Source organism: Monodon monoceros, unplaced genomic scaffold (genome assembly GCF_005190385.1).
Source record: "Monodon monoceros isolate NGI ecotype Baffin Bay Population unplaced genomic scaffold, NGI_Narwhal_1 Super_Scaffold_12, whole genome shotgun sequence".
Taxonomy (NCBI): domain Eukaryota; kingdom Metazoa; phylum Chordata; class Mammalia; order Artiodactyla; family Monodontidae; genus Monodon; species Monodon monoceros.
In genome coordinates this window covers 985,776-1,008,957 of record NW_021703768.1, presented here as the reverse complement: position 1 = coordinate 1,008,957, position 23,182 = coordinate 985,776, and the positions used below count along the sequence as shown (strand labels likewise).

Genomic DNA, 23,182 nt, shown 5'->3' with positions numbered 1-23,182 from the left:
GGGCGGCGGAGGGCCCCGCGCGGGGGGGACCGCGAGCAGCGATGGCGCCGCGGAGGCCGGCGGGCGGCCAGGGGCGGAGCTCCGCCGGCCGGAGGAGGGGCTGCAGCCACCGACCCGACCTGTGTTCTCCGCGGGGCCGCCGGGCCTGAGGGCCAAGCAGCCGTGATCCCAGCGCCAAAATTCTGTCCCTCTTCCCTCTGGTTCCAGTCTGCGGAGTACAGAGGAACGTGCGGGCTCAGGTGCCAGACCTGGACAGGCGGGAGGAAGTGAGCAGATGCTCCTGCGAAGAGTATAATGTCCAGGGGTGAGGATGCCTGGTCCCGTCAGCGTGGGAACGTCACTCTGAGTCCCGTGGGCAGAGGGCTCTATTTCCCAAGAACAGGGGGAAACATGTGTGTGTGGGGGGTGAACTGCCCTGATCAGCCAAGACCCCGACAGCCCCTGGAGGGAGGTCTCCTTGGAGTCAGGGAGTGGCCCTAGAAGGAGAGAGCGTCCTGCAGAGAGCTTTGGGCCCAGTCACGGTCTTTTCAGGAGAGAACCCTGGTCCTCCAAAGAGGGCTGGAGCCAGATGGTGGCGTGGAGGTTAGGCTGGGTGAGCTAGGTCAGCCACCACACCTTGCCAGCTGGACCCCTCCCCTGAAAGCCAGAGTTGGGGCCCCCCATGGCACTCCTTAACCATTGTGGGCCAGTGTGTGATGAAAGAGGCCAGGGGTGAGTGAGGGGTGGTCCAGCAGAAGGGACGGGAGGCCCCCCTCCTCAGGCTCAGGACAGAGGAGAGGCCTGGCCTGACAGCTGCCTGGTATCTTCTCACATCTAGAGATGTGCTTTGCCAACCTCCCCTCCCCAAACCGCAGTGTGAAGGTCAGGGGTTAGGAGGCCAAAGGCTCAACAGACAGGTGCAGGCAAACATTAGAAGAGATGGGTGGAGGCTGTCTTTTGGCAGCAGGGTCAGGGCTGTGGCCAAGCAGTGGGCACACAGGCCCACTTGGCCTCCAGCTGAGCCCTGATGGCCTCTCCACACTGAGCTATGACCACAGATTAACAAGAAGACTCCTCCACGGGCCTTGGCTCTCAGGTGAGGACAGCCTCCTGCATCCATTTGACATGGAGACATCGCACCTGAGAGCAAGACACAGGCTACAGAGGCTGGGTGTGGGGGGAGCTCCCTAGCTCTCACTCCTGGGGTCAGGTATGTGCAGGTGTCCAGGTTACAGAGAGGGCAATGGGGCCAAGGGTGGTGAAGTAAGGAGGGGTCACTCACATTCACACCCATCTTCCCACCTGCCCCTTAAACTCCCACAGACAGAGATACAAGGAGTAAAGGGGCAGAGGGTCCCAGACACATGCCTGGTCTGAGCCCCGACCTCACTCCCCAGGTTGGTCTTGGGGCTGGCTGGTACCTTAGGGATGAGGTGGGCAGCATGCATTAGCACACGAAAGCAGCGTGATCTCCGGCAGTCGGCCACATGCCCAGGTGGTGCTGGCGTCTGGTGGGAGGGGCTGAGGGGGATTGTTCCCTCACTCCCAGCCCCTCCCTTGCAGAAGGTGCGAGCACTCCCATGACCCAGCTCAGCAGCCGCCCCCCCCCCCCCCCCCCCCCGCCCAAGCCTGGTCAGGAAGATGCCCACATGGGTGCCCTACCAGGTGCATCTCAGAGAGGCACGGGCAGGGGTCTGGGAGCTGGGTTGGGATCAGAGGCTACTCTCTAGCTTGTCCAAAATGGCACAGCAGAGAAATACAAGGTCTCGCCAGCTACTATCAAAACCACCGAGGTTCTCAGTTTCTCTTCCTAGTTATCCCACTGCGAGGCCACCATGCTGACCTGCAGGGAGGTGTGGGTTGATCCCAGGGGACAGCTGCCCTCATACCAGGCCTAGACCAAGGCTGACCTCTCCCCCGAAGGCACGGAGGTGGACGTGGATGCGTAGGTCCCTCGTCCCCAGACTTGCACATGGCAAGGAGCAGCAATGTGCTCCGGTGCACAGCCCCCCATTCAGCTGCCCCTCCCCCTCCCCACGTCCCCCACCCCTAACCCAGATTGGATCTAGCCCACTTTCTCGCCCCACCCTATGGCTCAGATACTGTTTGCCGTGGAGGCAGACAGCCTGGAATTTGAAACGTCAGTACAGTTACTTGGCCTCTTTGTATCTCACCTTCCTCATCTGTAAAATGGGGATAATAAAGGAAAACTCGTGTTGGGATCATCAGGTGAACTAAGGTGTGTGAAGTGTACGGTGAGGGGCAATGGTTGATGGGACTGTTATCGTTGTTATTCGCACACCGCGAACCCTCCCCAACACCTTTGCCGAGGCCACACAGCGCACACCCTGTAGAGCACAGGAGACCACGCATGCCCTCCCCACTGATGCCCACCACCTACCCAGAGCTGCCGGCTCACACACACCCCCGCCAGGCAAGCGGCGATTCCGATTCCGGATCCGCTCCTTCGCAAGGAGCCAGAGTCCAGGACTCCGGCTGGGGCGCCCAAACAGTGACTCCCTCAGCGCCTGGCGCGGTCATGCGCGCCGCCTCTCGCTGGCATCCGTCCCCCGCACCACCCCCATCCCCCCACACACACACCAGTCTCCTTTCCTCCTGTTCTCTCCCACTCGGGAATAGGGCAGAGGGTGCAGCCGGGGCCCGTCGGGTCCCCCGCGTGAGCCCAGTCGGCCGTCACGCACCCCCTGCTGGAGCCCGTGCCGCCCGCCCGCCGCGCCGGGGCCGTTTAAATGGGCCAAGTTGTGGCGGCGGCGGCGGCGGCGGCGGCGCGAGTCTCCCAAGTCCCCGCCAGGCGGGCGCGCGCTGGAGTACGCGGGTGCGCGGCTGGGACGGCGGGGCGGGGGCCTGGGACCCTCCGGCGGGGCGGGGCACGAGGCCGGAGGCTCCACACCTCCTCACTGCCCGGCTCGGCCCGGCGGGCGCAGCAGCAAACCGGGCGCGGGGCCGCCCCGGGGGGCGCGGGCGCAGGTGGCCCAGCGTCCTGTGGAGCCCCAGGGTCCTGGAGCTGCGGCGCTGGGCAGGTCGATCGGGGATCGATACAGCTCCGGCAGCACCATGTCTCAGGCAGCAGAGGCCCCGCCAGCCGGCCGGGCAGCGGTCCGAGGTGGCCCGGCTGGGGCGCGGTAGCGGCGAGGACGGGTGCGCGGCCAGGAGCCTCCCAGGCCCCCGCCCTCGAGACCCAACTCCAGCCCGGGCCGGAACTAGTTGGGCCGGCTGCGGAGAGCCAGGCTGCAGGGCCACCCGCCCACCATGCCGGCGGTCAAGAAGGAGCTACCCGGCCGCGAAGACCTCGCCCTGGCTCTGGCCACCTTCCACCCGACCCTGGCCGCGCTGCCACTGCCGCCGCTGCCCGGCTACCTGGCGCCACTGCCGGCCGCGGCCGCCCTGCCCCCGGCTGCCTCGCTACCAGCCGCGACCGCGGGCTACGAGGCGCTCTTGCCCCCGCCTCTCCGCGCCCCGCGCGCCTACCTGAGCCTGCACGAGGCCGCCCCGCACCTCCATCTGCCCAGAGACCCTCTGGCCCTCGAGCGCTTCTCGGCCACTGCGGCCGCGGCACCGGATTTCCAGCCGCTGCTGGACAACGGCGAGCCGTGCATCGAGGTGGAGTGCGGCGCCAACCGCGCGCTGCTCTACGTGCGCAAACTCTGCCAGGGCAGCAAGGGTCCGTCCATCCGCCACCGCGGCGAGTGGCTCACACCCAACGAGTTCCAGTTCGTCAGCGGCCGCGAGACGGCCAAGGACTGGAAGCGAAGCATCCGCCACAAAGGTGCGGCCGCCGTGGGGGCGCGGGCCTCTCCGGTCCCTCCCCTCTGCTCCCCGAGGACCCGTGGGTCCGGACCCCCCTCGTCCTGACACCTGGGAGACTCCATCTCTGCCTAGAGAGGGCGCTGCGACTCCGGGGCCACCGCAGAGACGCCCCCTTTCCCCAAGCACGGTCGCCTTGGTGGACCCGGGCAGAGCGCCCTCGGCCTCCGCGGTCCCCGCAGCGCTGGCCGCACGAGCCGGCGGCTCCTTCCGTCCGGAAGGTCTTTGCGGGATTCCTGGGCCTGAGGCTCACGGGGAAGTTTACGGGAACTCGGGAGAGTGGGCGGGAGGCCGACTGGGCGGGGTACTCCCCTGCGGGGTCGAGGAGCCACCAGTTCTGGCGGGAGTGGAGGGGCACACGTGAGGCGGCCGGGTGCGGACGCGCGCTGGTAAAGCGAACGGCAAGGTGCAGGGGTGGCGCAGGCAGGTGGGGGGCGCGGGGGCGCGCGTCGGGGCGGGAGCGCGCGCGGAGCCGAGCGGCGGCGGGGCTGGGAGCAGCCGCTTGGGCTCCCGCAGGAGTCTGGCTCCGAGGGCGCGACGTGCGGGCGCCAGAGCGGGCATGCGGTGGGGGAGGCGGGGTGAGCGCCAGGCCGGGGGTAGAGGGTGGTTAGAAAGTTAGGGGCCCGGTCACGCTCGTCGACTTTGGGGCTCACGGCTCCACGAGGTCAAGCGCAGTCCCGGGTCCGGACCGCGCCGCTCACCTGCGCCGGGCCCGACCCTTCTCCGCCCGGCTCCGGGTTCCGGAGGACCGGCTTGGAGAGCGTGGAGCGCGGGAGGAGTGGCGCAGGGGGAGGGGAGAAGGCCGCCCTCCGTCAAGGGGGGGCGCTCACCGGATCTTGAGTTTCTGAGCTCTGCAGATCCCCGCGGCGTCCGCGAGGGTAGGGTGAGCCGCGAGGCCTGGCGGAGGGTTCGGAAGTTGGACGGAGGCGGGTGTTCATAGTCGTAGTGGGAGGGAACCTGGCCTTGACCCTGACAGCGCCCCGGAAGCGTGCCCGCGTGCCCGGCCCCACCTGTGCCCGCCCCGCTCCCTCACTGGTCCTGCCTCGGCTCTCCTCGCAGGGAAAAGTCTGAAGACGCTTATGTCCAAGGGGATCCTGCAGGTGCATCCTCCGATCTGCGACTGTCCAGGCTGTCGAATATCCTCCCCGGTGGTGAGATGCGGGAGAAAAGTTGGGGCTTCGGGGTCTTGTTTCTCCGCTGCGGAGCTTGTGCCTGTATTTTCTAGGATCAGTCCTAACTTAAACCCTGCCGATGGGCAGGAGGGAGCCCCCAGGGACTAACAGAGGAGATGACTTTGGGTGGGAATCCCGGGGCACCAGAGCCCTCGCCCCCTTGATGCAGGGCAGGGTCCTGCCTATCCTGGAACCTCTCCTTGGGAGTCTGGGAGCTGCTTCTCCTGAGGTCCTGGGGACAGCCCACGGTGTGAAGGATTCCTCCCTGGATAGTGTCACCTGACTGGGGCTTGGGGACTTTGCCTTGTCACAGGTCGGGAGGGGGTCACCATGTCAGCTGGCCCAGCCTGGGAGAGGGGCCGGTCCTAAGGGAATGCTTGTTCTGGGATGTGACAGTGTGACAGTGTCGGCTGGCCTGGATGTACATTCTGGGGTGGCCACAGGCTTGGATGTGAGTGATGTGCATCTCTGGGTGCCCAGGGCTGGAGCCCTACAGGGCAAGGTCCTAGATGTCCAGGAGTGTCTGGGGATACAACCCAGCTTGGGGCACAGGAGGTGCAGTGTGGGCCTTGGGTGTCAAGAGAACTGCAGCTGGGAGCTGGTGTGGGGCCTCCAACCCAGTGTAGACGTCTCTTGACCCCTCATTAGCCTAGGGGAGCAAGAGAGACGGGGCCTGTGCCTGCCCCTGATGCACTGCCTTCCCCATCGCATGCCCTCCAGGCAGCAGTGGTTGGAGGGTGAACCTGAAAAGGAAATTTCTCCTTGAGGGGGACAGTTCGAGCCCCTGGGGGAGAGCCCATTAGGGCCATGGCTCCTGGCACCACTCAGTAGCCCCGCTGCCAGGAAGGCCTGAGAGGACCCTGCAGGCCGCCCTCAGCTTGTTTACTTTGGACTGGCGGTAGGGTGGGGGAGGGGATGTCCTGGATTCCTCGTGGGCCCTGGGGGTGGGCAAGCTAGGAAGCCACACGCAGTCCTGTAAAGACACACAAGTTGGGCAGGGGAAGAGGACGCAGCTGAACCTCCCCACGTGCCCACCCCACACACTGTCTGGCATGAGCTCGCCATACTCACAGGCATGCCCTCCCACAGAGCCCCCCAGACAGAGCATGTACACAGGCAGCCCACCTTTGCCCGCTGCCACCATACCTGCCTGGGGCAGGAGGCTGAGCTCTCGGTCCCCTTCTCAAGCAGCTGGTGCCCAAGAGGACACCCTCCAGGCTGGTCTGGGTTTTCTGCCCGGGTGAGAGGAGCCCTGCCTCTCCCATCATCCCCTTTTGAAGGTCTCCCGTAGGAGGGGGGTGGGCAGGTGGCCTGAGCACAGCATCAGCCCCCTCTAGGACATTGCTTGGCAGGGCTGCCTGCCTGTCAGGGGCTCCCAGGTCCCTGCCCTGCATGAGGGATGGCTCAGACCTGGGTCTGCCTCTTCTGAGCCCGGTCCCTCTCAGGCCCATCCCTGCACCCCTCCCTTAGGAAGGAAGGAGTCTCATGGACCCCCTTGTCTTTCCAGGCCCCACCTTTTCCACAGAGAGACTGTTTTCCCCTACTCCCCGTGGCCAGGTCCACAGGTATGTGCACACCGCACGGTCACAGAATATGGGTGTGCACGCGGTGCAGGGCTCACGCAGCCAGCTCCACACACCCACCCTCGCTGTCTGAGGAGCCAGTGCTTGGCTGGGGCAGGGGCTTAGCACCCAGTTCTTAAATTTGTGTGCTGAGCAGGGGTGAGCAGCTGAGGTCTCTGGTGTGCGTGGGAGGCATGTGTGTTCCCTGTCCTTGGCCAGGGTCAGCAGGGCTGCCCATCCTGGCCCCCCACCCTGGGGCCATGCCAGGCCACCCTAGCTGGTCTGGCCGCACCCCAAGTGGCAGCCTTACTGCTCTGTTTCCCTCTCCTCTTCCTTGTCCCACAGATGAGAAGCAGAGAGACGTGCATTTACTTTTTCCTTAAGAGAACAGTTTAATTAAAGCGGAAAGGCAGGAGAGGAGGTCCTTTTGCTTGGGCTACAGCTAGAGGAGGGCAGGGCCGAGGGGCCTTTGCAGCTGAGCACACTCCTGACACGCCAGGGATGTTGGGAACCCTCCCCCCAGAGCCTGGCCTGAAGAGGCTCGGGGCCCAGATGGGCAGTCAACCCCCTCCCCCCACCCCGCCTCGCCCGAGCTCTGCTGTCGCTGGTGTAGCACCGAGCCAAGGCCAGGCCCCCTCGTCTTGCAGGCCTACCCCGGCTCCTTCCCCCCGACGCCACCCGTCCCCAGCACTGCCCAGTCCATCTTGCTGAGTGTGTGCTGCAGAGCCGACCATGGGGGGGCCTCCTGGGTGGATGTGTGAGGGCAGGTGTGGCAGAGACTGTGGCTCCCAGAGCCTGGCAGGGGCACTGCCCAAATCTGGGGCTGGGGCGGGTCGTGTGGAGGTGAGGGTGGTCTGAGTCTGAAGAGAACCTTTCCTCTGGAGGGTAGCACCGTGGTGGCTGCACACCGCTGCCCTTCAGATCCAGGGCGACGCTGTGCGGGGAGGGGCGAGAGCCCCCTGGACACCTTCTTCCCCAAGCTCCTGCGTGTGTCCTGCGTGTGGCGGGGACACGTTGTCCTAGCAACAGGAGGGTGGGGTCCTAGGAGGCCCCGGTCACTGAAAAGATGAAAGAGAATTAGGTAAGCCCCAGGCCCCTGCCACCTCCCTGAACCAGTCACCTGTTATTATATAAGAAAGAGCCCCCTGCCCACCAGACAATAGGAGCTTTTCTTGCGCGGGCTCTGAGCGCCTCTGTGGGGGCCCTGCGCGTGTGCCCCTGCTCCCTGCTCATGTGGCGGTCGCAGGGCCGGGACAGGTGCACCTCGTTGAAAAACTCCGAATCTTTTAGTTCCTAACCCAGGGGGCAGAGCCCCCCCCCCAGGGCCCATGGGACAAAGGGTCTCAGCTGCCAGGTGACCTGTGAACCAAAGGCCTGCAATTTGCCAGGGGTCAGCTTCAGCTCCCCCTGAGCTGGGCTCCGTTTGGCACTAATCAGAAAGCGGGCTTGGCATGGGTGGGGGGTTCACGCAGAGTGTGAGGGGGGTTGCCAGGCAGACATGCAGGCAGAGGTGACTGCACGTTGAACGGTGACAGGACCCACAGCATCCCGCGGGTACTCGCGGCCCCTCGGCGCTCCCTGGAGCTGGGAAAGCCGCGCTGGTCTCCAGCAGGCGAGTGCCTGTGGAGGGGCCTGGGCCGAGTGTGGAGCCCCGACAAGGCACTGCCACACCCCAGCCCCCCAGGGTGGAGTGGAAGGCAGTCTCTTCAGGGGTTCCTGGTGGAGGCCTTGCCCCCCTGCTCTTGTCTTGGCCTCTGGCCGGTTGTGACGGTCCTGGAGGCTGGAGGCCCCTCTGCTGTAGGCACCCAGGAAGCTGAGCGACCCAGTTTGTCCTAACCTTCCTCTCCCCACTCCCTGTCCAGAACCGGGGGCGACTGGCAGACAAGAGGACAGTTGCCTTGCCCCCTGCCCGTGTCCTGAAGAAGGAGCTGACCCCCAGCTTCTCAGCCAGTGGTGACAGTGACAGGAGTGGCCCGGCCTGTGGGCAGCGGCTGGGCTTGAAGCAGGAGGACGACCCGCATGTCCGTATCATGAAAAGAAGGTGCTTCAAGGGCCAGGGTGGGAGGGCACGCGGGCTCTGGCAGGGTGGGGACATCAGAACTGGGGTCTCCAGGCAGCTGAAGGCCACATCAGGCTTCGGGTGGGGGACCTTTGCCCTGGGGATAGGGCCCCAGTTTAGCTTGCTGTGTCTCCGTGGACGCTGATAGCTGCCACGGCTGAAACAGAACCTGGACCCCCCGGGACATGCCGCAGGATGGCTGCGAGCCCACCTTGCCCCCGCCTGGGGGCCGAGTGTCGGGCCAGGACTCGGTGGCATCACCGGGGAGCAGGCACCACCAGTGGTCACGGCCAGAGCAGGCCACGGAGAGTAGTTGGCCGGGAGGCCCGGAGCCACTGGGTGTGAGGAAGGAAGGCGTCTCTAGGAGGAGGGTCTGGTGGCACCGCAGCCAGGCGGGGAAAGGGGAGCTGGGCGGGCCCCACGCTCGCTCTCACCAGAGGGGCCGCTCCCCCCGGCTCCTACTGTCCCTCCCAGGCTTGGGGCCACCCTTCCTGACCTCCCACCTTCTCCCCTCCTGACAGAGGCCCCTCCCTCTGTCCACTCACCCCTTTTTCCATCCTTCCATCCATCTGTCCGTCCATCATCTGTCTGTCTGGCGTGTCTTGTGCATCCCCAGAATTTTAGGCCCTTTCTCTTCCTGCTTGGTCTTTTTTTTCTTTTTTTTGCGGTACACGGGCCTCTCACTGTTGCGGCCTCTCCCGCTGCGGAGCACAGGCTCCGGACGCGCAGGCTCAGCGGCCATGGCTCACGGGCCCAGCCGCTCCGCGGCACGTGGGATCCTCCCGGACCGGGGCACGAACCCGTGTCCCCTGCATCGGCAGGCGGACTCTCAACCACCGCGCCACCAGGGAAGCCCCTTGCTTGGTCTTTTAACATGTTCCAGTTTCTCCTCTCCTGACCCTAACCGTCCGGGCCACCCGAGACACACACCCCCTGCCAGCCCCCACTCCTACCCGTGCTAAGGTGAAGCACCACGTGGGCCTCCCACTGCCCTCCATCAGCCCGAGGGCCTTTTCAGGGGTGCTGCTGGGATGAGAGCGTGGGCACAGGGCAGAGCTGCTTCCTTTCTTGCCCTCGCCTGCCTCCGCTGCGTGATGGTCGCTTTCAGGAGGCAGGTTGGCAGCAGCCGGGACCCAGGGGCCACCACTGGAGCCGACAGTGGCCATGGGGCTCATTCCCTGCCCGGAGCAGCTCTAGCAACTAGGAAGTTGGGTTCAGTCACACGAATGACACATGCAGAGGAAGCCACAGCCCCACCCCCAGCACAGCACGGGGGCTGCTCTGGTTCCACTGCAACAAGAAGGAGAGACTCGGGCTCTCAATTCTGCCCTTCCCGATTCCTCTGTCTGGTGAGGCCAGGAGCTGGCTTCTGCCCCGCGGGCCTCTCCTGGCGGCAGCCGCCGGCCTGTTGAGCGTGCTCTGAGCCAGCCCAGTTCCCTTGAGGCTGGCGCTCCAGGGCAGACACAGGGTGTGCCACACACACACACACACACACACACACACACACACACACACACACGTCCTGCTGTCCCCGTGCCGAGTCCTGGAGGCCACACTGACCCTCTGCTTCTCTCTTTGCAGAGTCCACACCCACTGGGATGTGAACATCTCCTTCCGAGAGACGTCCTGCAGGTAGGGCCGGGCCGGGGCCAGGCTGCCCCCACATGCTGTGCATGCGCAGGACAGAGTCTTCTTGCTCCACGTCCCCTGGGTCTGCTTCTAAGTCTCTCCAGCCTCCCTCCCCTCCTCCTCCCCTTAGTCCGTCGTCTGTCTGTTGACTTGTGCCTAGGCTGTGACAGCAGCACGGCCGTGGGTGCTGGACTGCCCAACCCTGAAGCCAGAGTGCGCTCCCCCTCGCACACTGAAGCCCATCTGCCCAGAGCTAAGGCCATGACCAGCCCCTCCCACCCTCCCAGAGAACCACTGGGATGTGAGAATGGTGATGTGTGAGTGGGGTCTTGAAGGATGCATAGGAGTTCACTAGGGAAAGGGGATGTCTGCAAAGACATGGAGGAGGGAGGGAAGGGGATGTGAGAAGGGAGGAGGGGAAGCTGGTAGGCCTGGCTCAACTGGATGCTAAAGGGCCTTAGATGCTGGGACTGTTGGCATTGTCCTTCAGGCAGTGGGGAGCCACTGAAAGTTCTTGAGCAGGGGAGTAACCAGTGTATGTTTTGACAAGGTCCTGCTGGAGGCCCCGCCCAGCAGGTTGGGGGTTTGCTCCAGTCCATGGTGATCCAGGCGTGGTGGAAGCAGAGAGGCTGAGGGGGCTGCCAATCCAAGATGTAGTAAGGAGATAAAAATGAGGGAACCTGATGAGGAGGTTGGGGGTTGTTGGGGAGACCCAAGTCCCCCGTTTCAGAAGGGCAGGGGTGGACAGTCTGTGGGCAGAGCCCAGGCTGTGGTGCCTGTGGTGTCTGCTCAGTGGGGTCAAGTCTTGGCCCAGCGCTTCCAGGGAAGGCACAGGAAGGGCCCAACCGAGCAGGCAGTGGGCGTCCAGCACTGAGTGGCCCCACTTGCTGCCTGGCTTTGTGCCAGATGTGTTATTTATTTATTTATTTATTTATTTTTGCGTTGGGTCTTCGTTGCTGCGCGCAGGCTTTCTCTAGTTATGGCGAGCAGGGACTATTCTTTGTTGAGGTGCATGGGTTTCTCATTGCGGTGGCTTCTCGTTGCAGAGCACGGGCTCTAGGCACGCGGGCTTCAGTAGTTGTGGCTCGCGGGCTCTAGAGTGCAGGCTCAGTAGTTGTGGTGCACGGGCTCAGTTGCTCCGCGGCATGTGGAATCTTCCCGGACCAGGGCTCGAACCCGTGTCTCCTGCGTTGGCAGGCGGATTCTTAACCACTGTGCCACCAGGGAAGTCCCGGATGTGTTATTATTTACATTTCTGAGAATGTCTGGGTCCTGGAGCCAAATTACAATGAAAACATCTTTAAACTTATCTCCACCTCATTTTGAAGTTGTCCACTCAACTGATCATTTTTATGAACCGTCATGAACGTTGACGACATTTTATGAGCCTTTTACTTGGGAAGCTACATGATAAATTTGTCAGCGAAGCCTGTAGGGAAATCCCAGGCTGCTCCTCTGCTGCCTGTAGCCCCCTGCTCACCCCACCTAGCCATGGGATGTGGGAGAGGGCCCAGGTGTCCAGACGCAGGGAGCCCCTAGCAAGAGGCCAGGCCCCAGTGTGAGGGTGCTCCTTCGGCCTGGCACAGGCGCTCAGAGCAGCTGGGCTGATTTTCTGGACTTTACCAGAGGGGAGACTGAGGGGCTCAGCCAAGAGGACTTACAGCCCATCTGGCCCCCCCCTGCCAGTCCCCCACTGCACACCCCAGCGTCTGGCCAGGGAGGGCTGGGCAAGCACACGGCCCAGCAGCCTCACACTGCCCCCACCCCGGCTCTGTCTTTGTCTCTTCCTGGCTCCTTTTGGCCCTGTCCATGTGTCTTTCTGTCTCTAGTCTGCTGTCTGTACTTCAGGCTCTGTCCATCTGTTTGTCTGCTGTTGCCATCCTTTCTTTCGGTCCAGTAGCGCCTGTCCATGTCTGTCTGTCCACCTCCGTCTGTCTGGTCATCTGACTTCATCCATCGATCTTCATCTGTCTGTCTGTCCATCGGTTCCATCCGTCGGTCCATTCGTCCCCGTCCCTCTGTCTGCGTGACTGCAGTGAACCACCTGCCTGGTTGGAGCTCCCCATTAGGCCCCCTGCATCCTGGGCAGCAGGCAGGAGATGTGGCCCCTGCCCTCCCGAGGCCCCTGAGCTGGCCCGGAGGTGGACAAGGGCTGGACAGCACAGCAGGCACTGGAGGAACCCGAGGGCCCCTCACGGGGAGACGGGGTCTGAGGGTTCACACGTATTCAGGCTGGCGTGTACAAAATTTCTTCGCGGTTCTTTATATAAAGCCTGGCGTGAATGACACCAGGCTTTATGTAAAGTGAATGACGGGAGTGACCACACAGGTTTCCTGGGGCCCATGGGGCAGACCCCCAAGGCAGGGAGCAGGGGTTTGGTGGGTGGACTGTGGCCTGTTTCCCACTAGGCTTCACCTCCCTGGGGCTGCAGCACCTCCCGTGCCTGAATGACCGAGTGAAAGCACTGTTGGCCACGGTGGTGGTGAGGGGGGCAGCCCCAGTCCTCTCGGCTGAGGGTTCATGGGGAGCAAACTGATGGGGCCTGACCCTACTCCTCAGTCTCTGGGGAGTTGGTCCCCCTCCTGCGGGAGTCCTAGGGACACCAGAAGGGGGTCCCCTCAAGGGAGAGCTCCATGGCGGCAGCAGCCTCGCCACTAGGCACCCGCCGCCCCTCCCTGGTGTTGAGGACAGCACTTCTCTCTTCCACCCCCCCCCCCCCCCCCACCCCGCCCCGCATCGACGAGGATGATAGAGGGGGTGAGAATTGCTGCCAATTAATCCCATAAAGTACTTATCCCCACCCCACCTGCCCTCTTGTTTGCATGGCGGGGGCCTTCTCGCCTCCAGGGAAAGGGGGTTGGGGGTGGGAGAGAGCCTGCATCAGGGTCTCCCAGAGGCTCTAGAGCCCAGCCCTGGAGGCTTCGGAGCTGAAACTGATCTGCTTAGGGGCCAGCTCTGGATTAGCGCGCTCCAGCCACCCAGCTGGGGGGAGGGGTGCTGGGGGCTATTTAATGAGGTTTAGGGTTGGTTCCCAGGTCACTCAGTGGAGGCCCCCCTTGCAGTGGCCCAGACAGGAGGCTGCTCCATTACAGGTGGGCTGGGGAGCAAGGGTGCTGGGGAGGGAGCGCTGGGGTGTCACAGGGCGGGCTGGGGTCCGTCCCTGCTCCTCTTCTGTCGTATCCCAACTTCCTGCCACTCCTGGCTGCATCTGCAAGGTGGCGAGTGGCCCTTCCCTGTGCTAAGGGAGATGCTCTCAGAGCCCCAAGAGCAAACGGGTTGGGGGACCATTCCCTCCCTCTTTTCTCTGGGGTTCTGTGATACAGGCATTGAGCTGATTTGACAGTAAGAGAAATGAGGGAACAAAGTTAAATTTGTGTTCATCCCAGGGTTCTTGGCGGGGAACCCTGGAGAGAACAGAGTGTCCTGAGCACGGGCACACCGGGGACCGCGGTGCGCATCTGTCTGTGTGTGTCTGCAGGCCTGGGTGAGTGTGCGTGCGCCCATGTGTGTCCCTGGACACGCGCACACCTCATTGGCTGCAGACTTTGCTCTCAACCTCGGTTTCCTTATTTGAAGAAATCGAGAGTCCATGGGTGACTGCAAGTTTAGCACGTGCACAGGAGTGAGTGCTGGGCCCCTCTGGCAGCCTACACCCCAGGAGCAGGCCCCCCGAGGCAGGAGGCAGGGACACCGTGGCCGGTCTCTCTGGAGAGAGCACTGCAGGACAGGGCCAGCCCTGCACTCCAGACAGACCCTCCCTGGGAGCAGCAGTGCGGTCTGAGGGCAAGGCCTCCATGTCCAGCAGACACTCAGCAGGAGCTGGTGGGCCCAGGTGGCGCCTGCGTGGGTCAGGGTGAGAGCCCACACCCACCAGGGAATGGAGATGCTCACAGCGCTTACACGCGAGCTCAGTCAGGAGCCCCACCGGGTCTCACCTTCCCCGTCTGCTTCGCTGCAGCCAGGACAGCGACCTTCCCACCCTCATATCCAGCCTGCGTCGCAGCCGCCACCTCGTTATGCCCGAGCATCAGAGCCGCTGTGAATTCCAGAGAGGCAGCGTGGAGGTCGGCCTGGGAGCCGCAGGTGAGGGGCCAGGGCAGTGCCGGCGGGGGGTGGGGGTGGCGGGGGATGAGGACGGGGCTGCCGGAGCCAAGGCAGCTCAGCGAGAGCACGGCCGCCCCACGGCCCTCCCTGCGTCTCTGCCCATCGGCTCTGGGTGCCGCCACCGCCCCCAGCAGCCTTGGCGGGCAGCCAGGGAGGCCAGCGGAGGCGGCGGGAGGGGGCGAGGCCGGCTGTCCCCCGGGGCTCTGTGTGATGGTAATTGTGTTAATCCCGGCCAGCCGTGCAGACAGAAGGCGGAGGCGGTGGCTCCACCGTGGCTGCTGCTGCAGGGGGCTTGGAGCGGCGGAGGCCCCAGGGGCAGCGGAAGGCAGGACAGTCAGGGAGGGCAGGCCTCACGGAGGCTCCGAGGTGCACACCTGGGAGTGGCTCCCGGATGGGCAGGGACACGCTCTGCACGCACGGAGTACCCACCGACCCCACAGAGCGAGGGGCCCCGAGAGGGAAGGGGGCCATGCCCTGAGAGAAGGGGGGCTGGGGCCTGGACCTCTGCAGGGGTGGGGCAGGAGGGTGCTGGCCCAGGAGCTCTGTCCCTGAGGAGGGGCGGCTCTTGGTGACAGCAGGAGCTCAGAGGGAGGGACAACTTGGGGACCCACGAGGCACCACTGCAGAGAGTGGGCGGTATGGCTGAGCTGTGGCTGAAGGTGTGGGGGGGTTGCTGAGAGGAGGTGGCAGGGGTCCCTTGCTGCCCTATGGACCAGGGCAAACCCAGGAAGTTCCCAGCAGTGGCTGCAGCTCTCAGGAAGGCTGGGCAGGGGATGGTCCATCGTCCTGGGACACCTGAGTACCCCCATCAGGGCCTCCAGGTGTGCCTGTGCCTAGGTAGGCCTCTGGGGGAGTGCTGCTTCTGGAGCCGTGTTGGGGGCGGAGCAGGCGGCTGATAAAATCGAATTGCCCCATCAATCGGGGGAGCCTCCGGAGCCCCACAGTGGTTGAGATATTCCGAGCCGCCAGGCCCCCTGCTGCCTGCACACGTGGAGTCCTCCCCATGGTGCGTGGCCTGAGTGCGCGTGTGTGCCCCGGACCCGGCCAGAGCCCTGGGTATCCACTCACGCCCGTGTGACACGCGTGTGTCAGGGTGCCCTCACTCTTTGTGCTCAGGTGCAGGGCCCGCATATGAGCACTTCGGGGGTCCCACGTGGTCTGCATGAGGCACCACGTGTGTCCAGGTTTCGCCCGAGCCCTGCCCTCCTCTCGGGACTCCACTTCTCAGCGGCTCCCACGTCCTGCGGCCGGCCCCTGGGTGGAGGCCTTCGCCCGCCCTCACCTCCTCGGCCCCAGCAGCACGTGTCAGTCCTGTTCTTACCCGGGTGGGAAGGGTCGGGAGGAAAGGGCTTGGGGCGGCCCTGCAGACCTCTGGCGACCGTGTGTGTGTCTGCTTCTGGCTGCCCCGGGTGTGCCTGTGAGTAGATGTGGCCTCATGAGGGCCTGGTGAGCCTCAGACCCCCATGGCAGGAGCCCCCTGCGGCCATGGGCCTGGTTCTCACTGTGGGTCCCCCCCCACAGTCAGGTGCTCCCCAGCACCTCTCCCAGGCAGAGAGGAGCCCCACCCCCAGCGTGGAAAATGGGAAACAGATCGCAGGGAGGTGAGAGCCCTGGGTCGTTCTCTGGGTCCAGGAGGCGTGCGTACAGGGTGGGGTTCGGGCAGCAGGTGTGGACCCAGCCCAGACCCACCTTCCCGCCTGGCACAGCTGGACACTGCAGCCCTGCTGGCCCTGCTGGCCGGAGACCCTTTGGCTTCCCGAGGGGCCTTGTGCAGGTTGAGCACCCCCCCGCCACCCATCCTGCTAGGTCACTGAGGTAGGACCCTTCGTCTGGGCGGTCCCTCGTCCCTCCCGGGGCAAGGCCTGGGGCTAGGCCCCTGGGCCCCGGCCAGTGGCAGGAGGTAGCCGAGATCAATAAGTTATTAGCACCATTCTGTCAGCTGTAAAGTGCAGATTGATCTGCGCGCACTTCCGCACCTGATAAAAATGACAGATTAAAGGAATAAGGAGAAGGGATGAGGCTCTGGAGCTGACGGCCGGGCTTCTCGGGAGCTCCCCTTGCCAAGGTGTCACGGCGGGCCCCTCACCCACCCAGAGCCCCGTGAGGATGGAGAGGGGGCCAGGAGCACGGGGTCTGGACGGGAGGCCAGCACTGTGGTGGGTTAGGGTAGGTAACTGTGGTGGGTCCAGGAGACCCAGCCAATTGCTGAGCTGTTCCGCAGAGACCTCCCAGGCCTTGGGCTCGGGAGGGAGCCTGGCGTCTGGGTGCAGGGGCTGGGATGGATGAGTATGGTTTGGATATGGGACCTGAGAGAGGATTTCAGGATGGGGGGGGCTGGGGCGGGGCCTGGGCCACGTGAGGGGCTGTACGCAGTGGGTGAGGCTGCTTGGTGCCCTTGGGGGCTTAGCCCAGCCGGGCAGGTGGGCATGTGTGTGACAGGCCAGGCCAGGGTGGTGGCTCGGGCTTTCTGGGGGCAGTGAGGGATGTGGCCTGGGGGCAGGGGCCCAGGAAGAATGGGTGTGGCAGGTGTGCCGGGGCCTGTGGCCTCTAGAAAGAGCTTTGGGTACCCTGGCACGGGACCCTGCACTGCCGGTCCTCACCCATACCCTAGGAGGAGAGGTTGGTGTCCAGTCAAATCAGGGTGCTGAGGAAGGCTCCTTACCCTGCAGAGACTAGTCTGGCTGGTGCGGGCAGCATGGCACCTGTGGGGTCCCGAGTTGCTACCTGAGGCCGTAGCTGTGGATCTCCCATCGTATCTATGCACACACAGTCCAGAGCCCAGGGTCTGGACCGTCCCAGGCCCTCGCCCTGTCCCAGCCCCGCATGAGGGACCCCAGGCTGGGCACGGCTTTAACCTGGCCGGGACCCACAGGCACCCCTGAGGAATGAGGGGTGTGGTTCCAGGCTGAGCTGGAGCTGGGCTGGGACTGAGGCCGGTATTGGGGTGGGCCTGAGCTGTTCCCGCCCTGGCCCCTACGAGCCCTGAGAGGCAGGGCGGGGTTCACTCTGCCCTCTCCCAGGTGACCTGTTGGGCAAGAGGCTGGGTCGCTCCCCCCACGTCAGCGGTGACTGCCCTTCGGAGAAGAAGGCCCGAAGCAAGTCCCCTCAAGGTGTGAGCCCGACCCCCGGGGGGTGGAGGCACAGGCACTGGAGAGAAAGGGGGACAGCCCGGACCCTCTGCAGGGCAGGGTCAGCACAGCAGCAGGTTCTAAGAGGGGAGCCCCTGCCTCTCCCCCTCGGCTGTATCTGAAGGGGAAGACCCCCTCTTCTGTGCTTGCCCAACACAGAGGGTCCATTGCTTCCGGAACTAGGGCCCGGCATGGCCCCCGAGGACCATTACCGCCGGCTGGTGTCCGCCCTGAGTGAGGCCGGCACCTTTGAGGACCCTCAGCGTCTCTACCACCTGGGCCTCCCCGGCCATGGTATGTAGCCCCTCCCCAGCATGAGAGCCCACCACGTGCACCGGACTCTCCCTGTCCCGAGAGGTCTCTGCTCACCCTGCAAAGAGGCCCTGGGGTCTATGGCTGCTGACACCAAGGCTGGGATTGGATGCCGGTCTTTCGGCCCCTCAAACCTCGAAAGCCCTTGTAGGTGGGCAACGAGGCCCACCCTCCTCCTCCCTCTGCCCCAGCAGCCGCTTGTTTGGGTGGATCTGGGGGAGTCCCCCCTCAACAGGTCTCCCACAGACTCTCCCAACTGGGCCTCGACTGGCCACTGTCACTTCACAGATGAGGAAGCTAAGTCTCGGGAGCCCACGCGAGAGTGGGAGGTGGGGGTTTCCCCAGGCCCAGTGCACGCAGGGCCCTGTGGCCCCTGGTCTGGATGGCTCCGTCTGGCGAGTGCCAGGCCCCTCCTCGGGGAGGCCAAGAGCGGGGCAGCAGTCAGCCCCTGAACGTCCACTGTGGGCGTCCGTCCAGAAGCAGGATGGGCGCCGGTTCAGGTTTGGCCGCCCGGCCTTCACCAGTGCTCAGAGCGCCATGCCCATCCCACCCGGCTCCCAGATGGGACGCTTGGAGGCCCCCCTGCCACCGCGAGGGCACAGTCCAGCACCCTGTCCAGCTGCACCCGAGCTTTGCAGACCCCAGTCCGGGGGCTGGGGCCGGGGGCTTGCCTTTTCTGGCTGGAACTGGGTGAGAGGGTGCTGGGAAAACGGGCCGGATTTCCTCTCCTTACACAGGCACTGTCCCCCAGGGCAGTCAGGCACCGAGAGCCTGAATAATTCACCAAATGTTAATAATTTAAAAATCTTCCTTTTTAATTGCTTTCCCTGCCCTGCCTGGGGCCGGCTCTGCCGGCCTGCACGGGGAGGGGCGATGGCCGCGGGGAGCGGCGCGGAGTCGGGCTGTCAATCAGGCCCCCGCCCGCCGCCCCCGCCCCCGCCCGGAGCCGACGGTAAATAACCCAGGCCGCGGGCGGGCGGGGGCGCGGGGCCCTGCCGGGATCGGGATCGATGCGGGCGGCCGCGCCGGCTGGGCTCTGCGGCCTGGCACCCGGCCCCGGGCAGGACCCACCTCCGCTTTTCGGGTAATTAATTTATAAACAGGCGGTGGCGGCGGAGGCTGCACAGTGGGGGGGCTGCGGGGGGGACTGCGAGGTCCGGCCCTGAGCAGGACAGAGGGCCAGGGGTGGGGAGCAGAGTGCGTAGACTGCACAGTGGGCCCGGGTGTTACCTAGGAGGGGGTTGGAGACCCGCCCCAACTCCTGGACAGGTCCCACTGCCCTCACTCTGGGGCCTTTGCACGACCCCTCCCCTCACGGGCCCTGCAGCCTTGCTCTCGGCAGTCTCAACTCTGGTTCCTGCACCACCAGACTCCCCTGCGTGAGACCTTTCCCTCTCTCCGTCCCAACCACTTTCTTGTTCCTGACATCCCCATATTCCTTACAAATGCCCACCTGGCCCCCCTCCCAAGACCGGTGGGTGCCACCAGCGGGCCTTGCACTGGGATGTCTGGTGTCGGCCCTGCCCCATGGCCTTCTGCTCGTCTTTCTGTCCCGGTGACGAACCAGCAGGGTCGGTGGGAGAATGTGCTCCGGGTCTGCGTGTCCTTGGCCAGTGTACTACAGGGTGTGGGGGACGTGAGGGCCTGGTGGGGGCTGGCCTCTGGGTCACTGCTGCTGCCGCCCCCTCCTCAGATCTCCTGAGGGTCCAGCAGGAGGTGGCAGCGGCAGCCGCGAGGAGCCCCAGCGGCCTGGAAGTCCACCTGCCCTCATCCACAGCAGGTCAGCGTCGGAAGCAGGGCCTGGCTCAGCACCGAGACATCACCGCCCCAGCTGGCGCCCCGTCCTTCTCAGAGAGGTATCGGGGTGCCTGCATTTCAGAGAGACCCCTACATTCCCTGTGCTTGTTTCGGGGCTACAGAGCTGCGGTTGGCAGACCTATCACCTGGTTTCTGCATGTGAGGTCCACAGCCCGCACTTCCCCTTCGCCGCTGTACAGCCGCAGGGTCCTGAGTGAACCGGGCACTGTGCTCAGGCCTCGGTTGGTGGCAGCCGGGCAGAGGCCCAGAACACTTCTGGGGTAGAATGTGTGGGGGTGACCATCTCTCTGGGTGGGGTGTGTTTCCACGGAGCAGCTGTGGGGCCCGCTGAATCCAGGTGCCCCTGAGACAGCTGAGGGCTTTGTTCCCCTAACAGGTAGGTGAGGGGTCTTGAGGCAGAGGAGGGGGGGCAGTGCGAGGTCTGGGAACCCCGAAGTCGGAGGAGAGCTGGGGGCGGGGAGAGCCCCCCAGCAGTACCGATTCAGACACCGGAGCCGCTGGCCGCACAGGCGAGGCCTCCGGGGCTTGTAGGGGCCGGGAGACCCCAGGAGGGGGCTGGGGCGGAAGGACTTCGGAGGCTCCCCGCCCCTCCCGCCGGGAGGCCGCCCTCGCGCCCGCGCCCGCGAGTTTCTGGCTGCAGCCGCCGCCTCCTGGACCGCGGCTAATTGCGCCGCGTCCGCGCAGGGTCGGCTAGGGGCAGGGGCCGCGGGGGCGGGGGCCCCAGCGCGGTAATTACCGCCACAGTCGCCGCCGCCCGCCGGGGCAGCGCCTCCGCGCCGCCGCCGAGATTAATTGGCGCCGCCAGCGGGGGCGGAGGCGACCCGAGCCGCGGCGGGCGCACGTCGACCGCCCGCAGGGCCGGCAATTAGCAGAGGCGGCCGGAGCTGGGGGCCGCGGGGGCGGGGGGCGGCAGTTCCGGGAAGAAGGGGGCGCGCGGGGAGGGGGCCCGAAGCTGCGGCGCGCGCGGCTCACCACCCTGCTGTCCACAGGGAGTTGTCGCAGCCGCCCCCCTTGCTGTCGCCCCAGAATGCCCCCCACATCGCTCTGGGCCCCCACCTCAGGCCCCCCTTTTTGGGGGTGCCCTCGGCCCTGTGCCAGACCCCAGGTGAGGAGTAGGCTGGTGCGCGATTCTGTGCCCCGGAGGTTGGGGGGTGGGGTGGGGCTGTTGGTGCGGGGCCATCCGGGTTCGTCTGTCACAGACCGCGTGTCCATCAGTGCTCCCGGCGAACCCGCCCCTCCCCCTATGGAAGCCAAGGACAGACCAGGGCGGGCTTGGGTGGCCCTGGACCACTCGGCCACCCGGCCTCGTGGTCTGTCCCCTTCCCACCAGGCTACGGCTTCCTGCCCCCTGCCCAGGCGGAGATGCTCGCCCGGCAGCAGGAGCTCCTGCGGAAGCAGAACCTGGCCCGGTAGGTGCTTCAGCCGGGGGTGGGGCGGCGGGGCGGGAAGTGTCACTGCCGAGCTGGCTGATACTCTGCGGTCTGTCTCCACGGCCAGGCTGGAGATGTCAGCAGAGCTGCTGCGCCAGAAGGAGCTGGAGAGCGCGCACCGGCCGCAGCTGCTGGCACCCGAGGCCGCCCTGCGCCCACCCGACGGTGCCGAGGAGCTGCGGCGGCGCGGGGCCATGCTGGTGCTGAGACACAGCTCTGCGCCCCTGCTGGCCCTGCCTCCCCAGGGACCCCCGGGCCCCGGTCCCCCCACCCCGCCCCAGGAGCCTGCCCGCCGAGCTCCTCGGAAGGGGGGCCCCAGCCCTGCCTCAGCCCGGCCCAGTGAGCCCAAGGAGACCACAGGGGCTGGGCTCTGGGCACAAGACGGCTCTGAAGATGAGCCCCCCAAGGACTCAGACGGAGAGGACCCCGAGATGGTGGCTGCTGGGGGCCAGGGCCCAACTGGAGGGGCCAGCTCTGAGGGGAAGGGGCTTGCCTCAGGGTCCATGCTGCCCCCTCCACTGCCCCTGGGCTTGCCCTACACGGTCAGCCCCTACTTCCACACAGGTGGGCACCCCCGCCATGCCTTTAGATCCCTCCATGGGGTGGAAGGAGACCCAGTCCCCCATCCCCCACCCAGGGTCTCAGGGAGGGCTTCCACCGGGAGAAAGATCCCTTTCCGTCATCAGTCCAACATTTCTGAACAATTAGGGCGAGCAAAGGTCAGCAGACAGGGGTGGGAGCATAGGAAAGAGCTGGCCAGAGTCCCAGTAACACTCTACCCCCAACCCAGGCGCCACGGGGGGCCTCTTCATGGATGGGGAGGGGGCCACAGCGCCCGAGGATGTCAGCAAGTGGACAGTGGACGACGTCTGCAGCTTTGTGGGCGGCCTGTCCGGCTGCGGAGAATATGCACCGGTGAGGGGCCCCGCCCAGGATGGTCTGAGCACCCCCGCTACCCAGCGCTGCTTCCCACCCCAAGTTTCTCCTCAAAGACTGCGGGGGTGGGGTGTGCACCAGTGCCCCCAGTCAGTGCTTGCTGTCAGTGCTTCCGCCTCCAAGGTGGGACACGTGCCTAACACACAGGAGACTTTCATCTGACGCTTTTTCCTGCAAGCTGCGCCAGCCGCTCCTCTTGGCTCTTTCTCTGGAGAGCTTTGAGGCCACCCCAGGACACACAGCCCTGGCACTCATGCCCTGACACTGTGCCCCCCACCCCCAGGTCTTCAGAGAACAGGGGATTGACGGGGAGACCCTGCCCCTGCTGACAGAGGAACATCTCCTGACCACCATGGGGCTGAAGCTGGGGCCTGCTCTCAAGATCCGGGCCCAGGTGAGCGCCTGCTGGGGGCAGTGGTCTCCAGACAATGGAAGGGCAGCACTGAGGCTCTGCGTGTGGCTGCACGGTAGCAGCCCCGCAGGCCCCATCCAGGCCTGTCTCTCCACAGGTGGCCAAGCGCCTGGGCCGAGTCTTCTACATGGCCAGCTTCCCCGTGGCTCTGCCGCTGCAGCCACCAACACTGCGGGTTCCCGAGAGGGAGCTCAACTCGAGGGAGCAGCCCCTGTCCCCAGCACCGGCCCCCTCGCCCTATGGGGGCGCGCAGCCCCCTGCCAGCCGAGCCTCACCCAAGCAGGAGAACGGAACCATGGCTCTGCTCCCAGGGCCCGCGGACCCCTCCCAACCTCTGTGCTGAGCTGGTGTCAGACCCCCCATCCTTCACTGCCGGCTGCTCCCTGGCAAAGGCCCCCAACCCACAGCTTATCCTCCTTTCGGTTTTGGATGCAAAAACACAATTTTTAAAACGAACACACATGATTTAAGAGGAAAAGAATGTTTCCAAAGATTCTCTGGGGGTGCCTGCAGGGCCCGGTGCAGACCGCGTGGGGACTGAACCCAGGCCCGGGGCGGGGGCGCTGCAGGCTGGGTGGCTGCGGACAAAGCAGAGATGGAGAAGGCACAGGCGCACCCCAGGCCCTGCAGCGTCGGCCGTGCGCACGGCATGACCGCGCGCCAACGCCGGGCAGAGCCCGACTCCAGGTCGGCACCTTCGTGGGGTAGGTGCGTCTCACCCGCCACCATAAGCTACGGCAGGAGGCCAGCCCCACGGTCGTTTACGTCCCCACGGCCGCCACTCCAAGACTTGGAACAGCACTTGGTCCTTTCTG

At 65.2% G+C, this 23,182-nt stretch overlaps 1 protein-coding gene across 1 annotated transcript; it reads left to right on the top strand.

Moving 5' to 3' along the window:
* The first annotated feature begins 2,917 nt into the window (after nt 1–2,917).
* Nucleotides 2,918–22,826, top strand: SAMD11 (sterile alpha motif domain containing 11). The gene is made up of 16 exons (XM_029215980.1): nt 2,918–3,766; nt 4,864–4,955; nt 8,401–8,579; nt 10,179–10,229; nt 14,186–14,310; nt 17,352–17,441; nt 17,619–17,753; nt 18,018–18,100; nt 18,249–18,461; nt 19,218–19,627; nt 20,579–20,694; nt 20,920–20,998; nt 21,087–21,583; nt 21,810–21,934; nt 22,239–22,349; nt 22,465–22,826. Exons 1-16 carry the CDS (start codon nt 3,250–3,252, stop codon nt 22,708–22,710), a joined length of 3,069 nt encoding a protein of 1,022 aa, XP_029071813.1. The 5' UTR covers nt 2,918–3,249; the 3' UTR covers nt 22,711–22,826.
* Nucleotides 22,827–23,182: the final 356 nt, after the last annotated feature.

Bases quoted from the DNA above. Each gene is read 5' to 3' on its own strand.
- SAMD11 (XM_029215980.1), top strand. From the start codon at position 3,250: ATGCCGGCGGTCAAGAAGGAGCTACCCGGCCGCGAAGACCTCGCCCTG. The intron at 20,695-20,919 runs GTGAGGAGTAGG...CCTTCCCACCAG, and splicing joins GGCCCTGTGCCAGACCCCAG to GCTACGGCTTCCTGCCCCCT. The intron at 20,999-21,086 runs GTAGGTGCTTCA...CTCCACGGCCAG, and splicing joins CGGAAGCAGAACCTGGCCCG to GCTGGAGATGTCAGCAGAGC.